The following is a 25,020-nucleotide window of genomic DNA, read 5'->3' as shown; positions in this document are numbered from 1 at the left end:
TGCAAGTAACACGGTGTGAAGCTTGCAGGTTCTCCTTCATTCTGTATAACTTTTCTCCAGGTACCCCATTTCCCCCTCCTCACATTGCAAAGATAGGAGGGAAACTGGGCAGGGGGTGGGGGTCTCGGGTATTCCAGTCAGTGAGTGTGGGTGTCTGTATGAGTCAGTGCTCCCCCAATTAAAGAGAGACCCGCCCATGGTTGGGTCCTGCCGGTTTATTTGAAATGACCGAACACATTAATACAAATCATTCTTTAATTCTAATAGGATTTTTGGGGTAGAGAAGTAGTACAGGGGATATAGCAGTTGCCTTGCATAAGACCCATCCAGTTCAATAATCCTGAGCACCATATTATTCCTTGAGCACTGTCACGGATGATCCCTTAGCACAGAGCCAAAATAAGCCCTGAGCATTACTAAGTATGGCCCAAAATAAGGAGGTGGGAAATGGGGGGAGGGAGGAACCCTGAAATGTTTGAGTCCTTGTTTAGAAACATGGGAACTGCTTTAGTGACCAGAAATATATTGTAGGAACAACTTAACTCTTCCCTATTTCACTTAACATCTAGTAAATTTTTTCTATACGTGATTTTTTAATGCTTGTTTCCAATATGTATCTACAACATTAAGTGAAGAGTTATTGTAATGTCCTTAGCAAGCCTTCTTCTCTGTGCTGGGGCCATCTGACAGCAATCTCCAACACTAACCAGCACCCCTGTCCAACAGGCCTTTTGGCCTCTCTCAAATCTACATTGGGTGGTGGTTGTTTCTTTTTTCTTGAAATACCTCCTGGACATACCACAGTCCTTACAAACAGAGATACTGTCTCTTCTGAATTCAGTTCTTGAGTTTATTCTTTCTAAACATAAACCAGCTCCCAACTATTTTACATGCTCTCTATCTCATCTGATAGAAAAAAAATCCTATTATGCTATGGACTGAATATTTATATTCCTTGTAAAAGTCACTTATTAAAAAGCCTAGCCTCTAATATAATGGTACTTAGAAGTTATGTCCTTTGGGAGGCCCTACCTAGATTGAATGAAATAGTCTACATTGGTCTTGGTCTGAAAGTACTCAAGTAGGGGCGGGAACAATAGTACAGTGGGGAGGGTATTGCCTTGCACAAGGCCAGACTGGGTTCGATCCCTGGCATCCCATATTGTCACCTGACCTGAGCACTGCCAGGAGTAATTCCTGAGTGTAGGAGCCAGGAGTAATCCCTGAGCATTCCATGTGTGACCCAAAAGCAAAAGGAATTAAATAAAAATTAAAAAATAAAGTGGCGAAAGTTCTCAAGTCCATTATAGTCGGAAAAACCCTTTTCAAATAAGCTAACACTTGCAGGTTCTTGAAATCGTGACAAAGACTTATCTCTTGGGTGAGTTAGCTCTAGACCCACTGTCTCTGTTGATGCCCTTCCTTACCTCTTCATAGCGTAGAGGAAGGGCCATACACTGCAATGATAAGGAACGGCTCCTGGATGGGTGTCATTCTTTTTCCCTTTTGGCTCAAAATCCGTTGATCCACTCCTTCAACTCCCACCTGCAACCACATCTTTTATTTATGCATCTATGAGCCTTGGTTTTTTATGGTTTTTTAGTGGTATATATGATTCTGTTCCCTTATATTTCATATATTTGCCCTCCTGATTCATGTAAGAGAGATCTTACCATATTTTTCTCTCTTTGCCTTATTTCATTTGACATAATGTCTCAATAGCCAACCATGTTGTTGCAAATAGCAACATTTATTTCCTCTGAGTTGAGTAATAGTCCATTATTTATGTTTATACATGTTTATGTGTGTACTTATTTTCTATGACATAGTTATAAATAATGAATGTCTTTATTCATCCATCAATCAACAAACTCTTGATCTATTGGAAATACTTGTTTTCAAGATACTAAATTGCTGGATCATACCATTTTTTATGCATACTTCTTAAAATATAACCTGTATATTCCCATAGTGTTTGCACAATGTTAAATTCTCATCAACAATGGCCAAAGGTTCCATTTATTCACCTCACTCCAAAACTTCCTATTTCTTATATATTGGATAATAGACATTTTTAAAACAAAAGTCTTTTTTTTTCTAAAAGAACGAAGTGCAATTTCAATAAACACATAGGGATATGCACATATAAAGGTAAAATGTGATGTCAAAATGGTATGCTTTATAATGGTATCAAACTTAAGTTATTGTCAGCTTAAAAGAGAGTGCTATAAGTCTTGTTGTTATCCATAAATCTCGTAGTACCACAAAGCAAAAGCCTACAGTAAACACACAAAAGACAAATTTCTTTTGTGTGTTTACTGTAGGTAAACACACAAAATGAAATCGTGAAAAGAGAAGACCAAGAGCAGGAAAAAGGAATAGAGAGGAAATAGACAGGAAGTAAGAAAACACAAAATTTCAATATACCTACCAATAACTACTAAATGTTATTTCTTTTCTTCCTTGGTTAATTTACCCTTAAAGTCTTATTTTAATTACGATAGTGTTAATATTCCTTAATACATTTTGCCCATCTGTCTTTTTTCCTGAAAGAGGTGAAAACAGATGCCTTTTCACTCACTGTTCTATCCCAAATCCCAGACAAACATGTGAATGGATCCTTCATCCATAGCTGATGACTATGTGAAGCGATATGGTCCTCCCATTTTTTGAGAATGTACAAATGTAAAAAACCTGGAAATCTTGTAAAGCTGATGATAAATTTAGATACTTGAAATGTCAAACCAAATGAAATATGTGTGCTCAATTTGAGATTGAATTCAAATATATTTATTTGATTTGATTTTTAATTTGATTTGAGGCAATATGATTTACAATACTGTTATACGGTAGGGTTTCATGCATTCATTCCAAAACTGCATCTTTCATCAGTGTCTGCCTCACACATGGTTCTCCTGAGAGATCTGTGGATTGATTATTTTGGATGTAAGAAAGAATATTTCCCAGGAATTTTAAAATACAACATATTAGGGCATTAATATTAAATGAATTGATCTTCAGAAAATATTTAAGACATGATATTTTGGGGGGTAAATGTGTATAACTCTTAGATTGATCATCTGGTGATACAATATCCCCTAGGGAATAATAAGAAGCAAACTACTAACGGTAGAAGTGGAAGATAGAAGTGAAGATTTAAGGAATAATGCTAACTGATCTCTGTCCATTTTTTTGTAAGAATTCCTTGCTAGCTAATTTTCATTTTTTAAATGCCCTTGCTTTTCTTACAGAAAAACAATTTATATAAAAAATGGACTCATTAAAATTTTATTGAAAGAAGTATAAGTACAATGTCACATCTTTTATTGGTGCTAAAAAAAAACGCCAGATGAAAGACTTTTGAGGTCTGGCCTAAAACTTTGCTTTGGGGGATTGTTTGTTCATGGAGATAATGTTGATATATATCACTGAAGTACAAATTCACACCGCTTGAACTGTGTATTACCACATACCGCCCACCACAAATACCTGTGTCCTGTCACCACATTCCACTGAACTTCCTCCTTCCTTTGCTCCCACCATCTTCCTGCTCTGGTAGCATCAGTTCTGCTATCAGAGTCCACATCTTTGGGGATTGGAATGAGTGCAGTGAGTAAGGTGAGTACCTTGCGTGCTGCTAACCAGGGTTTGATCACATCATGCAGAGTCAGAAGTAAACCCTTAAGACTGCCAGATTTGGCATAGATGTGGGGAAACAGGGACGCTCTTTCACTGTTGGTGGGAATGCCGACTGATCCAGCCTTTTTGGAAAACAATATGGACACTCCTTCAAAAACTAGAAACTGAGCTCCCATATGACCCCATAATACCACTTCTGGGAATATACTCCCCGAGGCTGCAAAAAAGCACAGTAGAAATGACATCTGTACCTCTTGCAGCACTGTTTACAATGGCCAAAATCTGGAAACAACCTAAGTGCCTGAGAACAGATGACTGGTTAAAGAAACTTTGGTACATCTACACGATGGAATACTATGCAGCTGTTAGGAGAGATGAAGTCATGAAATTTGCTTATAAGTGGATAGACATGGAGAGTATCATGCTATGCAAAATGAGTCAGAAAGAGAGGGACAGATAGAGAAGGACTGCACTTATTTGTGGAGTATAAAATAACATAACACGAGACTGACAGCCAGGGACAATAGATAGAAGCGTCAGGAAAATTGCTCCATAGTTGGAAGCCTGCCTTATGAGGAGGTGGGGAGAGTAGAGCTGGAATAGAGAAGGGATCACTAAGAAAATGATAGTTGGAGAAATCGGTCAGGATGGGAGATGTGTGCGGAAAGTAGATAAAGGACCAAACATGATAACCTCTCAGTATCTGAATTGCAAACCATAAAGCCCAAAAGTAGAGAGAGAGTATGGGGAATATTGTCTGCCATGGAGGCAGGGGAGGGTGGGAAAGGTGGGGGTATATTGGGGATATTGGTGCTGGGGAATGTGCAGTGATGGAGGGATGGGTGTTTGATCATTGTGTGATGGTAACTCAAAATGAAAGTTTGTAACTATATCTATCTCACGGTGAATCAATATTTTTTTAAAAAAAGACTGCCAGATTTGTCTTAAATCTTAGTAAATAAGTAAAAGTTTTAAAATTCCAAAATCCTCATTTGTTTTGTGCGGACACTAGTGGAGGGATGCTGACGCTGGTAGAGGGTGTGTTACTCAGTATTGCATGGAACCATCATTAGCAGTGATGTAAATCAAGGCTGCATAAGTAAACCAAAGGAAGAAGGAAAGGGAAAGAAGGGAAAGAAGGGAAAGAAGGAAGGGAGGGAGGGAGGAAGGAAGGAAGGAAGGAAGGAAGGAAGGAAGGAAGGAAGGAAGGAAGGAAGGAAGGAAGGAAGGAAGATTAAATCACTATATCTTTTTGTGAGAAATTGTTGTAAAATTATCTGCTAAGTTTCATATATCAGTGTTTGCCTGATGTTTTTTTCCCCTCACCTCCTGAGCCAATTGCTACTGAGACAGAAAGCTCATCAGAAGCTTTATATCTCTTTGCAACCCCAACTAAGTGATTTCCAGCTCTGATTCAATATAGTACCACCAGTGTAAATAGAAAAGCTTAATTGTATCTAAATTAAATCCCCAGAAATTCAGATTGTATTGATTTTGAGTTAAGGTCTAGGCATCAATATCTTTTGTGATGTAATTTAAATCTAAAGGGAAGCTACAATTGAGAATTTCAGCCTTCACTCTGAAGCAAAATATGATTGTGTCTCATATTCTTTACCAAATCAGGTGACTTATGGGACTTATTCGACTCTATAATTCAAGTTGCTTAATAACCACACCTGAGTCCTTGGAAATTTTATCTCTCTTGGAATACAGTATTTCAAGGGTCTATCACTCAGCTTTATTTTGTTTCAGGAGTTAATATCACTTATTATATTTCTCATTCAGACAATGAGATTCTTGCCCACAAAACTGAAGATGTATGAGGTCAAGACATACTCAGCAGTATTGAAAATGGGTGTAAATTTTGGTATGCTGAATCCACATCCTGTGCTATGGACCCAGTCAGACAATTAGACTGTTTTGCAGAAACAGACAAACCCTGAAGTCTCCGTGTCTTAGCCTCGTTGCATTTGATTCTTAATGACATTGGCAGTTCACTACTATGGTTCTCTTCCAAGCCAGGACTCAGTGATTTAACTTCCTTCCATACTGTGAACTGGTCATCCTTCCATGCTGTGAACTGGTCATCCTTCCATACTGTGAACTGGTCATCCTTCCATGCTGTGAACTGGTCATCCTTCCATACTGTGAACTGGTCATCCCAAAATCCTCTGCTTCTCATTCCAAAGGTGGGCAGGGGTAGAGCTAGAGAGTAAGGAAGAATCAATGGATTTTCCTGAGCATGACAGGAAGTGACATATTCCTTTCTTGAATAATCTGTTAGGGAGAATCAGTCACACTACTCTCTCATCCAAAATACATGGTAAACTAAGAAAAGTAAATGAAGTTGTGTAGTTAATACCATCTTTCTGACAACCTTTATTTGTCAGCACTCTCTACCTTACTTCATCTGCAAAACGATTATTGCTCCTTTAATTTTCTATTTTGTATTTCTCCTTGAATGGGCTTCTATCTGCCCCATCTGCATTAATTTGATCAGAAGACTCTGTAAACTATATAATTCTGTAATCTGTAAAATCTTTGATTTATGTAATGACACACATGGTCATTTTCTATACCACATTTCTAGTAAGGCAATGTAAATTACTTGAATAATTGCAGTTAGCCTGTTCCATGAGACTTTAACGTTTATATTGCCTAATTTACTTTTTCCCTTATTAGGAATATCACTTTTCATACCACTTCTCTTCCTTTTTTCCCTGTCCTAACAGATGGAACAGGACAAAGTTTACCAGACTTCTGAGATCTAAGAGACAGTGTGGTGTAATAACTACTTTGATGGTCTAAATGAGGCATAATTCCCTTAACAGTACCCCCTTGATTTGTCCAAATTTTTAAAACTATAGTGAAATTTTAAAGCATATTAGTCTCCTAAAAAATAGAAGCCACTTGATTTTTTAATCTTCTTTCTTAAAAGTCATGTATATGCCTTGTTTGCCAATTATTGCGTCAAGATCTGGCCATTTTACTGAGATGGTTAAGAGAAAACACTGCCTTTTCAAAGTAGAATAATTATCAGCTGGCTAAATAATATGAGTGAATGCATGCATAATTACTCATATAAAACAATTAATGCTACCTTGCTAATTCATTCCCACAGATGAGATTGGTGTTTCTATTGGTGATAAATAAAAGAAAAATTATTGAAAGAGACGTTCTATGTTTTTCACTGAAGAATTGGTGATTGGAGACATATTTGTGTGAATAAATATAGCTTATGTTGCAATTAGGCAATATTCAAATAATTTTGTGCTTGTTGGACTCTAATTAGTGATCACACTGAAATAAAACTTTTTTTTTGTAGACTCAGATTTTTTGCTCTGGTTTGCTTCCCATTCTTGGCCTGCAGCAGTGGTATTTTTGATGTGGAACTTCTGCTAATTTATTGCAGTACCGGGGATCTGACCAGTTCCTCAGGTACCCTCTCATCCAATTAGATTCTTATCAACAAAGACAGAGATGGGAAGATGAAACAATCTAAGAATAACTCAAAGACTTATTTATGTTTAATAATATGTTCTGCCTAGAAGGAGATTAATTTTAAAGAAAGACACAAGTTCTTTGATTCACACAAAAGAAAGCAAGCTCATACTCAAAGTACTCATCATACTGGAAATTTTAGAGCACAATACTAAAGAAACATATGCTTTTATAATTATACTGCTCTCTGGAAAACACACTTGGTCAAAGTTATACCCATTGGCAGTTGGGTTAAGCACAATTTCTCCTACTCTCCCTTCTGATGTCTGCTGTTTTAATCTTTGCCTTCGTTCCTGTGAAGAATCAGATCTTTCTACTTGCAAAGTTCCCTTCATTGGAAAAGAGATCTGATAAACTAAATCATACTTGAGTGTTACTAACACTACCAGGATATTATTCCATCATGGAATACAATGCCTCCAAACGTATTCGGATTTTTTTTTTATTTGGATGGCACATCTGGCTGTGTTCAGAACTTACTACTGACTCTGTGCTCAGGATTCACTCCTGACAGAGTGAGAGGAACTATTTGTGGTGTGAGGCAAGCTCTTTACCCGCTGCTCTATATCTCTGTCCTGAGACTGGGTGACTTTAAGATACTTGGTGTGCCTACAAGACTGAACAATGTCCTAAATCATTAGGAGTTTGACCACGATGGTACTAGGGCACTGCTAACATTCGCTTCTGTATTCTTGAACTCCTTTCTCCCTGCCTTCTTCTTAGCCCTTATTGCCACTGTCAGGTTCAGTCAGACTTATCCATTCTTTGATTCAGATAATGACCGTGGTCTTCTAATAGGGCGCCTAGATATAACAGGCAACTTATTAAATCCAACCTTCACATTATTCTTAAAATGATCCACTAAAGCTTTTTCACTTGCTCTTTATAAACTCTATTAAAAAGTGGCTTCTTTATAGTAGTCTTGAGTCCCATCCTATTCCTCTAATCTCCCCTCCGTTTTTTTCTACTCAAGAAACTCTTGACATTTTAGCATTCTTTAAACACATTATGATATCCTACACTCCTCTGACATTTATATGTTGTTCTTTTACTATGAAATGCTCTCCTCTAATCCTCTAAACTCCCTTTGATTACTTTCCAGTCTTGCTTAAGATTCAAAAGTGTTGTTTCCCACAAGAATTCATTCTCAAGCAGCTCTCAAGACACATATACACCCACACCTTCTCATTCACACATACACTACTTCTCTCCCACAATATCTCTCACTTTCTCTCTCTCTCTCATACTTAAAATGATCCACTAAAGCTTTTCACGTGCTCTTCATACACTCTATTAAAAAGTGGTTTCTTTATAGTAGTCTTGAGTCCCATCCTATTCCTCTAATCTCTCCTAACACCATCATGGTCAAACTCCTAGAATATTTGGATTACGTGTTTTTCTCTCTCTTGGACGAGGTTTTACTCTATGAGAATTGAATCCATTCTTACCCTATTTGCATTCATGTTGTGGATTGTGTGTGTGTGTGTCCTGAGTTTCAGTATTCCTCGAACCTCCCACACAATATCCATACTGGAATATAAACTCAAAATGTTTGATGATATGTAACTTATTATTTTCACCATACACCACAGTTAATGATTCTTTGCAGGGGGGGCAGGGAGGAAGAGGAAAGTTGTTTGAGGAAGGTACACCAAGATGTGTGCTTAGCTTTCTCCTGGCTTTGTGCTCAGGGACCATGTGTAGTACTGGGGATTGAACCTGGGTCAGACCTGGGAAGTGTGGTAGTATAAGCCTTACCTACTGTACTACTTCTTCTGCCCAAAATAATTCTTTTTGAAATAGGGTTGACCACTAGCAGTTGTCATAAACTCTTACTATAGTTACTATTCTTATTTTATTTTCTCCCATGTACTTTGATGAAGGACAAAACTGAACTAAGTTTGGGGGGGGGGCATTTATGTCAATCTGTTCTTCATTCTTTATAATGATAGACTTAGACTTGAAGTTGAATTCTAACAAAGCCCACTACACATGTTACAGGGTACATGAATGCGCACCATTTTTCTAAACTCATCTCATCTGCTCCTGAATTGAGCTCTTCTATTTCCCCTTGTGTCTCTCCCCCTTGGTTACATATAACATGATTGGAGATTAGCATTTGACCTAAACTCGGCCAATTATAGCAGCCCTGACCTTGGCCATGTGCTTTTAGCTCTAGGTGAGTTCCTAACTTCAGGTGTGCCCAACTAAGTTCTTCTCTTGAGCAGTATCTATTGCCATAAAGATGAAATGAGATTTTCCTCTTGGATAGCTGGCATAAAACTCAGGAACTAGAACTATTTAAAAGCAGTGACTTGTCCTAAGAGAATAATATCACTGCTCTCCTGAGAATGTATCCGTCTTGAGTCACTCTAGAAACATAGTGTAGGAACAATGAACGGTCAAAGGCCACAGAACTTGAAAACTAGTCCACAAAATTAAGCTTACCAAGGAGGGGGCAGGGGATAATGAGAGGGGACTCTAAGACCATGATGGAAGGGAAGCTGACACTACTTTTTGTTGTTGTGTTCTGGGGAGTCACAGCCACGGTGCTCAGAGCTCCCAATTTTGTGCTCCAGAATCAGTCCTGGTGGGGCTTGGGGAACCATATATGGTACCAGGGATCAAACCCGGGTGGGGTGCCTGCGAGGTAAGCACCTTACCCACTGGACTATCTCTCTGAACTGGTGAGGATATGTTGTTGGAAGGTTGTATGCATAAAATCCTATCATTAATAGTATTGTAAATCATGGTATTTCAAGTTAAAAGATAAAATATGAAGAAAAAAAGAGTCACTGAAATGAGTATGAGATAATATCCTACAAGAAAGCCAAATTGGGTTAGTTTTTAATCAAACACAGCAGGAAGACCAAAGGTAAGGTTGTAAGCAAGACCTTCAGAAAAGTTTGATGAGACGATTATTTTGGGGGGTCAAGATAGTCCCAAGATTTTACAAGTTCTGTGCAGTCAAAATAGACAAACCCAGCTAGTTCTTAAAGAAACTCCCCAATAAATAGTGAACAGTCACAAGCCCGTCTCCGCAAAGAATGAGCACTTGCTCTAAGACTCCAGAGAAAGGATCATAGTTGATTGGGTAGGTGGGTCAAGCCACAGTTTAAAGTCCATAGCATCTGGCAGAATCATTTAAGAAAACACTAGGTTAGGTGGTGTGGGCACCCATTATCATCTAAGTCTGTTACCTGTGACGGACTTTCCCCTCTCTTTCACCTCCCAGGAGAACCTTAGTAAGGTTTGAAATGCCGAGATCTGGGGCTGGAGCAATAGCACAGCAGGGAAAGCATTTGCCTTGCACACGGCCAGCCCAGGTTTGATTCCCAGCATCCTATATGGTCCCCTGAGCACCGCCAGGAGTAATTTCTGAGTGCATGAGACAGAAGTAATCCCTGTGCATCGTCAGGTGTGACCCAAAAAGAGAAAAAAAATGCCAAAATCTGCAGACTGATTGTCTTTCTGCCCAAGTCAGGAACTGTGTGAGCCCATGAATCTGTTTGAAATTCTCCCTTCTGGGGTCAATTTGGAAAACAAGCAGATTCCAGTGAGGCTCTGGATTTTCAGCAATCAATGCATTACATGTTCTCAGGATTTAAATCTCAACAAACGGAATCTCCTTAAAGTCACGGCTTAGAAAACTTTTCTTTTTCTTCACTTGAACTCTGATAAGAAGGGACCAAAGGAAAAAGTAGAAAGTGCTGTCTAAAGTAATCACCATGAGCGAGTTAAGTTAATTAGCTCAGTGTGAAGTTTCAGCGAAGGTTACTTCAAAAGGTGAACTGTGCCAAAGCATTATAAATGAGAGTATTATATCGAAGGTAATTGGGATTTTTTTTTAACTTTCAGAAGGCAGAAGGCAGGGAAATCTGTATACAATGACGATATTGATTTATAAATAGCTTATGAGGGTGTGCCTCATATCTTCTTCATTTCAGCACATTTTTATAAACTGTATATGGTATAGCAAGACACAATTACCCACAAGGAAGGTATTCTAAAAGGCAAAGGTCTTTCTAGCCTTTGCCAGTTCAGTCAGTCATCAGGTTTCAGAGCTTCAATTTTCCAGACATTCCAGGAATTTTTTTCTCTTCTCTCCTTGACTTTCCAGTGAGGCTCTGTTAATCTTTATGTGCTGTCCATGTTAGGGGAGCTGGCGGGGTGGAAAGACTCTGTAAATGCCTATTGAATGGCTAAAAGAATGAGAACGAGGTCATATCCTATAGCAGAAGCTGCTCTGAGGTAGAAATTAATGCCACGAAGTTCTATTCTTTAGCCAAAACAATCTTAATTTTGGGGCTGGAGTAATAGCACAGCGCCAGGGTGTTTGCCTTGCACGTGACTGACCCAGGTTCAATTCCACCTACCCTCTCAGAGAGCCTGGCAAGCTACTGAGAGTATCTCGCCCCCATGGCAGAGCCTGGCAAGCTACCCGTGGCCTATTTGATATGCCAAAAACAGTAACAACAAATCTCACAATGGAGACTTTACTGGTGCCCGCTCAAGCAAATAGATGAACAACGGGATGACAGTGACAGTGATACAGTAAATCTGCATTTTAACCTCTCAGAGGTTTTGGTTCTCTTCCTATTGAAAAAAAACGACATTCCAGGTCAATAAAAAAAGTTATATGCAACTAAGTATTAACCATTACTTCTTGCTTTCATGTATTACATTCATATATTGCTAAGAAGCCACTCTCTTGGAGAGCCACTTCTTTCATTGGTTTCTTGTCTTTGTTTTCTATGGCAGGGGAAAGTTGATTTTCTAAACTCTTTAGGGCTAGGGGAACATATCAGTGGTCAGGGATACTTGCCATGTATGTACAGGGATGGGGACCCAGGTTTGGTTTTTTGTTTGTTTTTTTATTTTTATTTGTGTATTTATAACAACAAGTCTCATAATGGAGATGTTACTAATGCCCACTAGAGCAAATCGATGGACAATTGGACGATAGTGCTACAGTGCTTCTATGAGATAGACCATTAAAAAGTTGTTTATGATTAGGTTTCAATCATACAGTGTTCCAACATCCATCCTTCCACCAGAGTACATTTCCCAACACCAGTGTCCCCAGTTTTCCTCCCGTCACCCTCCACATCACCACACCCCAGACTGCCTCTTTGGCAGATGCTGATCTTCTTTTCTTCTCTCTCTCTCTCTCTCTCTCTCTCTCTCTCTCTCTCTCTCTCACACACACACACACACACACACACACACACACACACACACCCCTTTTGGGCATTGTGGTTTGCGATATAGATTCTGAAAGGGTATCAGAAATATCCCTTTACCCACTTTTAACACCCAGTTATTGCCAAGTGTGATCATTTCCAGCTATTATTGTCATACTGGGGCTGGAGCAATAGCACAGCAGGTATGGCATTTGCCTTGCATGCGGCATACCTGGGTTCGATTCCTTCTCAGAGAGACTGGCAAGCTACCGAGAGTATCCCGCCCGCACAGCAGAGCCTGGCAAGCTCCCCGTGGTGTATTGGATATGCCAAAAACAGTAACAAGTCTCACAATGGAGACGATATTGGTGCCTGCTCAAGCAAACTGATGAGCAACGGGATGACAGTGATTGTCATACTGAGGGACCCAAATTTGATGCCAACACCACTTGCCCTCCCACTTCAAACATCTGGATACCACCTTAGAGATTGTTGAGCACCAAATGAGTATGGCCTCATGCTTTTTAAGTTCTAGTATGATTTTTTGTAATCTTTCCATGGGATCTCAGAGTTTATCTATATGCTCATAGAAAATGTATTTTCACCTTTAAAAGTTCATGAATAATATGCACCAATCCTGACATCAGGGTTGTAATAGGTGAGAATAGATCAAGGAATGTTTTACAACCACCAGGTATATACATTCAGAAACACATAGTTTGAACATAATTTTAAAAGTCAGATTCTCCCACCTACAAAATAAATCCAAATATAGGAAATGTGGGGTTTCTGTAGTATGTGCATGACACATTAGAATATACCCCTGGTGGGGCTGGAGCAATAGCACAGTGGGTAGGGCGTTTGCCTTGCACTCGGCCAACCCGTGTTTGATTCCCAGCATCCCATATGGTCCCCTGAGCACCGCCAGGAGTAATTCCTGAGTGCAGAGCCAGGAGTAACCCCTGTGCTTCGCCGGGTGTGACTAAAAGAGAAATATTTTTAAAAGAATATACCCCTTGAAACCATACACTCATGCTTCAGAAAGCAGGATGGGTGAGTTGGAGAGACAGTACAGCAGGTAGGGCACTTGCCTTGCCTGTGGCTGATCCTGGTTCAGTTCCAGGAATCCCATATTTGTTGTCCATCTAACACCACCAGGACTGATCCCTGAGTGCAGAGTCAGAAGTAAGTCCTGAGCACCGCTCATGGTGTGAACATTTTTTTGGGAGGGTGGCCCAAAAATACTGGGAAAAAGGGAAAAAGCTAGATGGAATGCGAGATGCAGAAGTGATAAAAAGCCCATTCTAGTCATCTCTTAAGGATATTTCTTTAGTGGTAACAACAACAACAACAAAAACACCCATATTGCAATTTACTTCCCAAAGTTTATAACAGAGAAAGAAGACTAGCTTCAAAATATCTGGAAGATACTATGTTTATTTCAGAGTTGTTAACAAGGAAATTTTAGAGAACAGGTATACAAGTATACAGCTATCTACCATCAGGCCATTTGGGTGCAATTGGGGGAGGCATATTTTCTGATTGTACATTTAAAGAAGGTAGATTTCCTCTGAAGAATTTTTTTCTTAAGCAGGGAAAGTAGGCTGTGTAAGTCTGAGAAATTCTGATTTGGAGGAACCTCATTTCTAATGTTTTTATTCACCTGGTAACACAGAAATTAACCCCCAAAGAAAGGTCATACTGAATAAAGGTATTAGAAAGCAAGCCTAGAGTATTTTAACTAGATGGAACAAAACATCTTTGATATATCTGATTTTGAAAGGTCTTCTTTGCAATATGATCTTCCTGGGGAAAGCATTTGTATTGGTTTTGCTTGTCTCATTAAGCATTTCACACATGTAATGTAAAAATATATATATTTTTAATTTTATTGAATCACCATGTGGAGGGTTACATAGTTCTCAGGATTATGTCGGTTATACAATTCTCAAACACCCTTCCCTTCACCAGTGCCCATCCTCCATCACCAACCCCCCCAGTATACCTGCCGCCCCCTCCCACCTCCCCAGTCCCCACCCTTGTACTTGATAAGTTTCACTTCATTTATGCCTTATCTCGATTACATTCCATGTTTCAACACACAACTCACTACCGTTGTTGGGGTTTCCCCCAAAAAAGAAAAGCAGTCCTATTGCCAAGGAGGCATTTGATAGTTCTCCACTGCTAAGAATATAGAGATATTAAGTCCCGCTGTTTGTTACATAACTTTTCTTTTTCCCCCTTGCCCCGCCACCGAGTTCACGCCTGTTTAGTAATCGCCACGCTGCCTGACAAGGGAAAAAAAAAAAAAACGAAAAAAACGAAAAGGATGGTTATTTCCCGTCATCAGCAGACGTGGGGCTCTGGCTTAGTTGATAGACTAGTAGAGTGTCTGGAAGCAGTTTCTGGAACCGAAGGTCTTGCGCTGGTATCGGCTCCGGCTCGAGATTCCACCAGCGTCCCACTGTTCCATGTACATAATTTTTCCCCTTATATCCCATTCCCACGCCACCAGGTCTGTTTGCTTAATGGACATCACACTGTAGTTGACGACACGCCGCGTTTCTTCCCGAGAAAGAAGAAAATTTCTTCTCAGCTGGCGTGGGGATATAGCTTAGTTTAGTCTAGAGAGATGGCTACCGTTTTGATTGCCTTCAATATTTCAGCAACAGACTTACTATTCTTGTTAGGATCTCCCACAAAAGTCCGACCCATTAAAAGCGAACCATTACATATTGCTGATGCTAAGATGACATTAGGTTGCGCGGCCGCAGCAGCGGCCGCGCGGTTTTGGGTTTCTGTATAAAGTCCAGGGAAAGTACAACCAGAAATAACATCACTACAAACTTTTACCCTTTTATGGTGCTCATAAGATGGAGAAGTCCTGCGCTGTGCTCAGGAGGGAGGAGTTGAGAGAGAGAGAGACAGGTTAAAAGAATTGGGGGATGCCCGGGTCCCACTGTTTCAGCGCACCGTGGGGTCTCTGGTCCCATGCCGGAATTAGTTCAGTGGGCTGCCTGGAGTCCAAGGGCGCTCCCTTGGGCTCTTCCATCATGTTCGCTCCGCAGCCGGATCCAAAGGGTGTAATGTAAAAATATTTAGTAGAAATTTATTTAATATCTGAAGTTATAGTGCTCTGGGGTGTGAGATTGGCTAAAGAAGCCAATTCACTCCTGATGTTACAGAACTAAGTACTCTTAATATTGATTTTTTTCTTTTTGTGTCACACCCGGTGATGCACAGGGATTACTCCTGGCTCTGCACTCAGGAATTACCCCTGGAAGTGCTCAGGAGACTATATGGGATGCTGCAAATCAAACCTGGGTTGGCCTCGTGCAAGGCAAACGGCCTACCCGCTGTTCAATTGCTCCAGCCCCAGTACCCTTAATATTGAGAAGCATAATCTATTGAGTTATTTCCCCTAATATTTTCATCTCTAATGATTTATTGATGAAGCACGAAGGAAATAATTTATTCTAAAATTAAGCCAGTAAATGTTTCACTAAATAGTATACCTTATAAATTACCAGTAAGTTAAGAATAAAAATCTCGTTTTTAAAAGTGTTGAGCATAAAAATATTGTATTGCAATATTTTAATGCATTGACCAATAGAGTGGTTTAAATATATTGAAAGAAAAAATGTTTCCAATTTTATCCTTCTCCATATGTAGGTTCCTTTCATCCCTCTCTTGGAATGATATTTTTTTCATTCTCTTATTTCATCATCTGTGGATTATCATAAATAGGACTATTTTATCACCCCTTGAATAACAGACAAAAATGCCTTTCTTCATTTGTACTTCATTTTTCATCATAGTTGGAAGTGAATTCATTTTAAATTTAGCTTTTGAAATTATGGTCTTTTTTAAAAAATAATATGCCACTCTCTCATTTGGGCACTTCTTAAAAGCTCATAGTGAAATGAAAATTTTATCCTAATGGAAATATTCCGTACTTTTGCTTAAGCCTCACATGGATAAAATATACATCTAAGTTTACTTAAATTTTCATCTTTTATTGGAACTGATGCCATTAAACTATTGCATAGAACATGCATAAGTCTATTCTATGAAACTATTTTATAAAATGCTTTTGTAAGATTTGTCATGTCAAGAAAGATGGGGAGTGTCCTCCAGGTATTCTTTTCACATCGCTGTTCTCTCTAAATATCATTGATAGTAAAATCATTTCAAGGAAACAAAAGATTGTTGATATCCCAGGTTCAGTCACAGCATCGCATGGGATCATTGGTGGAGGAGAATAGGCACTGGTGGAGGAATGGGAAAACGATCATTATGTGACTGAAATGCAAACACAAAAGTTCATAAGTTTGTAACTGTATCTCACAGTGATTCACAAATTTTAAAAAAAGATTAAAATAGGGGCCGGAGTGATAGCACAGCGGGTAGGGCATTTGCCTTGCATGCGGCCCACCCGGGTTCGATCCCCGGCATCCCATATGGTCCCCCGAGCACCGCCAGGAGTAATTCCTGAGTGCAAAGCCAGGAGTAACTCCTGTGCATCGCTGGGTGTGACCCAAAAAGCAAAAATTAATAAATAAATAAAGAAGATTAAAATAAGTTGTGGTCTATTGTAAGGCATAATATACAAACCAGGCAATGCATTATTTCCAAAAAATGCATCCCTTAAGTTTTCATTGTTGTTTTCAATCATGCCAAATTTCCCAAATTAATAGCAAGACTCATTCTGTTGGCTAAATCAGAGTATTGATATTCAGGAAGGGATATTTTTGTTTATGCTTTTCCTTAATAACATAGTAAATAATGCCATGAGTTGTAAATTTGGCCATGTCTTAAATAACTAATTTATAACTGCTAATGGGTATCAAAGGATCAAGGACACCAAAATCATGATTTAATCAAAAACCTCATTGAACACATTAGTTGCAACCTCATTATTGACCTCAAAAGCACGTACTTTTGCTGCAGCTGCCAACAAGGAAACAAAATGTGACTAATTTTCTTCTTTGTCTATTAAAATAAGGAATTAATTAATATAAATATATCCCAATTTGATAGCTTAGCAGCCTCCATAATACACACTTTATAAACTCTGTCTTGAATAATTGGACCATTGATTATTTCTGGAACATAAATTAAGCTCTCCAATTTAATCTTATTTAGACATGAAAATCATAATATAAGGGAGGTTTCCAAATTACTTTTCATTTTCTTATTTTAAATTATCTCTTATGACAAATCCTTTATCTTGAAAATATTTGTTTGCTAATATATGGTAACAGATATTAGGTAGAATTATTATGGCCATCATTTTACAATAGATACAAATATGAATCATTAAGCTGTACACCTGAAACTAATATGATGTCATATATCAACTATACCTCAATTAAAAATAATATTTGTTAAATGTCAGACTCTGCCATTCCTTAATTACTAATATCACCCACATTCTACTGTTTCATTCTACTGTTATAAGTTACTAATAAAGTCAAAATGAATATAGGAATATTTTAAAGGAGACTATTGGAATTCTTATTTCATTTAAGTGAGTGAGAAAGAATCTTGGAGAAAAAACTTCTATAAAGTATAAATGCACATTTACAGCTCCTTATCTGTAATTCTGAAATCCTCCAGCTTTGTAGAAAGTTAAAATTTTGCCTAATTCAGAGAATGACAAAATTGGACCAGAAGAAAACAGGTGCTTTTTTCTAGCCTCTATGTGACTCAAGAGTGTAATTTTCCTACCTTTATTACAGGAAAGCATACAGTTAACTCAGTATGCTAACTTTGCAGGTAGCATATAATACACAATATGTAGTTCATGCTTGGCATTCCTCTTCCAAAATCCCCAAATTTCTGGATTTGGAGGTAAACCAAAGGTTCGAGAAAGAGTTCATGGTCCTTCCCTAGAATGTACAGACTAGGTACTCAGGCAGCACTGAGCATTAGATTTATGTACCTGGCAAGTGAACTTGCACACAGAAGTGGGATTTGGGAAGTACCAGGTAGGTACCAAGCTGAAGTTGTTTCACGATAAGGAAATACATAGTAGTCAAAGGGATGGATAAAAGGCAGTGGAACGAAGTTCTTAGAGTTACCTAGCTCTAACTAGAACCTAGGCTGTATATTTCAGAAGTCACTTTTTAATTTTGCTTCATCTTATATTTTCCTCATTGGTAACTTCCATTCTTTTCTTTTAAAAATGTTATTATACTTCAGGTAATAGTGTTACAGTAGTGTAAGTCTTCAGTCGTGAAAAGTACTAGGAGTTTGAATTTTGTTTGGAAAATCCAAACGCTTGAAATTGCATAATACTGGGAACAAAATGAGAAATTCCAAAGAAAAAGAAAGGGATGGGGAAGTCATCTAATTATACAAATTATGCATTCTAATTATACAAAGAAAATTAGAATAACATGGAATGTCTCTACAAAATAATCTAGAAGACACTATAAATAGAAGATTTTTATATTTCTGAGATATAATATCAGCTAAGAACTCTCAACTTAGATTGAAGCACAAAGTTATTTTTAGGCATGTAAGGCCTCGTAACGGTTGTTTCCTCAAGCACTTTGTAAAGAAGCTATTCAGGATTGTGATTCAGTAAATGACAATTTGATGAGAAATAGCAATTATGGGATCTAGAAACCATCAAACTGGTCCAGAAAAAAATTACAAACTCTAGAGGGATTGTCTATTAAGTTGGCATGCAGGAAGATGAAAATAATCATAAGGACAAAATATAACTGTAAATGACTTACTATGATGGGTGGAAAAGTTAGAGGTGATCACGTATGTGATTTCTAAGAATTTGGTAGGGGATAGCAATTGGTATATGAAAAAAATGGAAACTCATGGATATTTCTTTAAATATGAGTATTCCGGACAAGAACTGAGTGCTGAAAGTAGATAAAGGGCAAACATGATAACCTCAGTACCTGTATTGCAGACCTGAACGTCAAAAAGGAAAGAGAGAAGAAAAATGCCTGCCATAGAGGCAGGCTAGGGGGAGGGGATGGGAGGGAAACTGGGGACATTGGTGGTGAGAAATGTGCACTGGTGAAGGGACAGGTGATGGAATATTGTGTGACCGAAATCCAATAATGAACAACTTTGTAACTGTGTATCTCATGGTGGCTTGAATCAGCAGGAAGCAATGCCAGAGTAATGTGATGGTGGTGACTGACATAATCAAAGATAGTTTATTTGAGAATAAATTACATTTCCAAGTACCTTTGGGAGCTACGAGGTAAAAAAGTAAAACATTAATTTTAAAAAAGTAAGCTAATATATAATATTATTGAAAAATTGGATTATAATACTAGCAAAAATTGCCAGAAAAACTAAAAAGAGTTGACTGGATAATATATAAATTAAAAATTAAAATTTTCCTTATTTTCCCGTATTTGCAGGATATTCATGCATATATTGAGAAATTGAGATATGAAAATAGCTTTATGTCTGTAATCATTGTCATGATGGTTATTTGTTAATACTTGCCTTTTCATTATAATACATATGTATATATAAACATATACATACATAAGACATGGGATTTAAGCTGGGCATGCTGTGTGCAAGGCAAGCCCATACCCCTTGTACTATCTTTCTAAGTTTTAATTCTGTGGTTAGTTTTGGGGTCACACCTTGTGCTTAGGGCTTACCCCTGGCCCTGTGCTCAGGGATGTCTCCTGCCAGGACTCAGGGGACCAAATGTGGTGGCAGAGATCAAACCCCATTTGGCTACATGCAAGGCAAATGACCTACCTGCTTGTACTATTATGGGTACATCAATTCATGTATACCTCTCACCTTTGTAAATGATTGTGTATGATTCACTTTCTCTGGTGTGTTATATTTTTTATGAACATAGGGTATTTTGATAGCTTGCTGATAACAATAACCATGTTAATGAACATCATTGTTTCATTATATGTGTAAACTTGTGCTATAGTTTCTTAGGTCACATTATAAGAAATCGTTCTGTGAGGTGAAAATTTACATTCTGTAAATAACCCTCATGTTCCTTCCAAAATATTGAGCAAATAGAGACTCTTGCATATCATATCTACAAATAATAATAATGTTTACATTTTCATGCATGTTTTCTTGCAGTAGTTTGTTGCGTATATAAAAGTTTCTAAAGAAAAATATAATCGCTGCAGGAAATAGAGGTCTCGCTTACATTATTCCTGAGTTCAATCAGAATATTTATTTTTTATAATTGTTCTCTGGTTAATTAAAAAAATTGTGGGTGTTTGTTTTATTAAAAAAATCTATATCTATTTCTACTTCATGAAAAGTTTTCATCAGGAAAAAATGTTAAGCCTTACTTAATACTTGAGTATTTGCAAGTGAATTTTATTGAACACATATGCTCTATGGATAGTATATAAATTATTTGCTGTTTAAGTGTACAGCAGAATGGTTTTTTAATTAGAATTTCAGAGAGCATAGCTAAAAAATTGTGCTCCACATAAATACATGAATTTTTAAAATCAGAGTCTAAAGGACGGGTTAATTCTGCTGGAAGAGCAGGGATTCCCTAAAGACATACTTTTTTTCTCATCCACTAAAATGCACAAGACTATTTACTTGACCAATTTGGAGAGTTATCTTTTCCTGATGTTAGCCTTAAAAACAATTATCCAAGAGCACTTATCTTTCCTCCAGTCATGGAGTTGTATTTAAAAGGCTTAAGAATCCTTCTGTGCCATTTTAATAAAGTCACTTCTATTGTTTCTTCACAGGGGCACAGCGATTGCTGGCATCGTGTTTGGAATTGTGTTCATCATGGGAGTCATTGCTGGAATTGCCATCTGTATCTGCATGTGCATGAAGAACAACCGAGGGACCCGGGTGGGCGTCATCAGGACTACACACATCAATGCGATCTCCTCGTATCCTGGTAAGCATGAGGGCTGACTCCTGATTGGTTAAGCTATACTCTCTCTGGAGACAGGTAATAATAAAGATTCTCTCTGGAATAATCCCCATATCTTGAAGGCATGTCTGTGCTAAAGTGGATCAAAGCTCATCTGAGTGAAAATTCAAGTAACAAAGTCCACCTCAGATGGAAAGACACTGATATTATCAGTAGTTATTTCATTGGCTATATTTGTTACTCAGCCAGAGGAATAAGAAATAGATGACAACTCATACCTGCTACATCTGTCACTAAATTCTAACATATTGTTCTAGGAAAAAAATCCGTGTCTGATAAATGAGGACTGATCAGTATTATATTAAGATAAATATTGTAGACAATTTAAATAGGTCCTTTTTATGTATATAAGATAGTTTTAACATGGTATTAAAATTCTCAACAATTAGGGAAGAAATTTAATAATACCTTACAAGCACTTTAGAATTTGCTAGAAGTTTCTTCTGTATACTGAACGCTTATGACCCTGATAATAAAATATCATATATATCATCAGATGATTTCAACAATGCTTTCTCTTTCTTAAATTTCAGATTTAGGGGCTGGAGTGATAGCACAGCGGGTAGGGCATTTGCCTTGCACGCGACTGACCCCAGTTTGATTCCCAGCATCCCATATGGTCCCTCGAGCACCGCCAGGAGTAATTCCTGAGTGCATGAACCAGGAATAACCCCTGTGCACTGCCGGGTGTGACCCAAAAAGAAAAAAAAAAACAGTAAATTTCAGATTTAGTTTGCTTATTGGGCACCTCCACTTGGATGCCTATTACACAGCTCAAATGTAACATGTTTAAAGCTATACATATATATACATATATATGTATATATATATATATATATATATGCCTCTGATTGGTCCTTCAAATCCTTTTCCACTCATATCTTAATCGGCAGCATTTCTGACTTTCCTACAACTCAGGTAAAAATCCTTGGAGTCATTCTTAACAACTCTTTCCGTCAAATCTGATCCAGTCTAGCAGGAAAACACTTCAGTTTTATCTTCCAGACATACAGAGTTTCAGAGTTGCCACCCCCCCTTTCCTGATGAGATCTGCCACCAACACTCATCCCCATTCCTTGGTTACAATCCTCAATGTTGCTCCAGCTCCCACTTTTGATTCTCCAAGATCTATTTTGTTTCATCTAACATTTTATTTTATTATTTTTTAAGTCTAATGAATCACCTTGAGATACAGCTACAGACTGACAAACTTGCATGATTACTTTTCAATCATACAATGTTTGAGTACCCATTCTCCATCACCAACATTTCTAGTATCACTCCCACCGACACCCCCCCTCTCCACCCACCTGCCCACTCCCTCCCCCCTCCTGTGGCAGGCACATTCCCTCTTACTCTCTCTCTCCTTCTAGATGTTACAGTTTGCAATACATGTACTAAGCAGCCCAACATTTTTGGTTCATAATCTACTTTCAGCACAAATCTACCGTCCTGTCCAAGATCTATTCTTAACGTCATAACCAAATTGAACCTTTTAAGGTAGATGCTATATTTTACCTTTTCTCTGCTCAAAATATCAAATGGCTCCCCATTTCTGCCAGAAGAGTCAAAGCCAAATGGTTCATTATTTCAGCCAAAGTCAAAGGCAATTATTTTTTTTTTAACTGAGGCCTGCAATACTGTGCTTAGGTTTCTCTGATTTCCTGTCTTGCTACTCTTACTCCAGTCATATTTCCTCTGCTCATCAATGGACACACAGGTATACTCTTATCTAGAGAATTCACTTATGTAATTCAAATATTGGATCGGAATGAGTGTTCTGAATGACCCTCACCCTGATCACCCTATTTAAGATTTTACTGAGTCTCTCTCCACAGCACACTCCATTTATTTATTTATTTATTTATTTATTTATTTATTGCATATTGCCTTAAATCTTCTAAGATTCATATATAGTTTGCCTAAGCATTGCTATAATTGTTCTTTTCTTCCTAGAACATTAGCTCCATAAGGCAGTAATTACTGTTTATTTGTTCACCACTCAATGTCAGATAAATAAAATCAGGACTGACACATAACAGGTGGTCAGCAAGCATGGCCGAAGGTATCATAACTCAATTCATAACAAGATCTGATTGAGTTATACATCAATGTCTAGAGATTTACCTTAGATTATTTTCTGGAATGTGTTACTGTTCCTCACTACAGATGCAGTTCAAAACTTAGAATCTTGCCAGCTTCCTGAGAATATTATCAGGGTTTGGAAGAAGATTATATGCTGGGATATAAGGGGGGAAAAGTGGGTACATTAATTTTATTCCTTCCTAATCCCTGTTTTTCACCTGGCAAACCATAACTCCAGAGAAAAGTAAGAGATTCCCATGAAACAATTGGGGAGAAGGCAGAGAGAAGAACTCTATAGCTAATAATCAAGGTACTTGTGCTTGATTAGAAGAAGTTTTATTAAAATTGTAGCACTGTAGCACTGTCATCCCATTGTTGATCTGTTTGCTCAAGCAGGCACTAGTAACGTCTCCGTTGTGAGACTTGTTGCTGTTTTTGGCATATCGAATACTCCATGGGTGGCTTGCCAGGAATTCTCTCGGTAGCTTGCCAGGCTCTCCAAGAGGGACGGAGGAACTGAACCTGGGTCGGCCGTGTGCAAGGCAAACGCCCTACCCGCTGTGCTGTCATTCTATTTCAATTCATTCAATTATTCAGTTCAATCCAATTATTGAAGATGTATATGTTGAAATCATTATTAAAATTATTTTTCATATTTTATATTGTATTTTCTTTTTGCATGCATTCCTCGGGGACCCCAGCCCTGCTCAGTGCTATTGCACACCTGGCATGGGGATATTACAGTTTCCCAGGAGTGAAGGCAAACACTACAGCAGACGGGACTTGAGTCCATCACTGTGAGGAAACCTCAGGGGCCACCCTGCACAGCTCTGCATGTACCAGATAAGGCTGCCAGAAAGTTTCACCAGTACCTTTTTTTTCTTTTTGGGTCACACCTAGCGATGCACAGGGGTTCCTCCTGGCTCATGCACTCAGGCATTACTCCCAGCAGTGCTCAGGGGACCATATGAGATGCTGGGAATCGAACCCGGGTCGGCCACGTGCAAGGCAAACGCCCTACCCGCTGTGCTATTGCTCCAGCCCCATCACCAGTACCTTTAAACTGCGAAAATTAAGCCTTCCAACTACGATGATGACAATGAAAAGAATAAACATTTCATTTTTTTCCCTCCAAAGTCTAAATAAAATTAGGATACAAGTTCCCAAACATCATTATGTTAATGTGAGATCCTGCATTTTCCTGAGTTTGAAGTTTCCATTTAATGCATGGGAACACATTTTAATACTTTGTAGTGACATTGTTCATGCTGATGGATCATAGTAGCACTGTTGTTTTTTCCATAAATTCATCGTTCTGGGAATTGAATAATGCAAGACACGTAATGGACCTTATGGTGGAAGCATTTTTACTGCAAAAAGACTGGGTCTTGGAGAACATAATGTGCTTGATTACTTCTCATTTCCTTCTCAAAGTCACTAATTAAGTTTTTACTTAAAGGATCAGGAAACAACAGAAGAGTATTGAATGCCTTTCAAACTCTTTCATCTGTGGAAACTTAAGATGTTTTTACCCATAGCAATTCATTAACCCTGTGATAATTGAAATAACAATCCAACTTAGTCTATAGTCAGAAAGCCCCATAAAAATTAGATAATACTTTAGCCAAGGTTACCTTATAAGAGCACTCAGTTGGAGGAAGAATGTACAGGGGGAGAGAAGAC

At 38.2% G+C, this 25,020-nt stretch overlaps 1 protein-coding gene across 2 annotated transcripts in view; it reads left to right on the top strand.

Annotated features, from left to right (window-relative positions):
- Positions 1-25,020, top strand: part of CYYR1 (cysteine and tyrosine rich 1) — a 120,854-nt gene that overhangs the window by 80,791 nt on the left and 15,043 nt on the right. For both annotated transcript variants that reach the window (XM_055127290.1, XM_055127289.1), the window contains exon 3: positions 21,059-21,216. In XM_055127290.1, the coding sequence (XP_054983265.1) occupies positions 21,059-21,216 (158 nt within the window). The remainder of the gene's footprint in view (positions 1-21,058; positions 21,217-25,020) is intronic.

Source organism: Sorex araneus, chromosome 2, assembly GCF_027595985.1.
Source record: "Sorex araneus isolate mSorAra2 chromosome 2, mSorAra2.pri, whole genome shotgun sequence".
Taxonomy (NCBI): Eukaryota; Metazoa; Chordata; class Mammalia; order Eulipotyphla; family Soricidae; genus Sorex; species Sorex araneus.
Note: the sequence above shows the minus strand (reverse complement) of the source record. Positions and strands in the feature narration are given on the sequence as shown.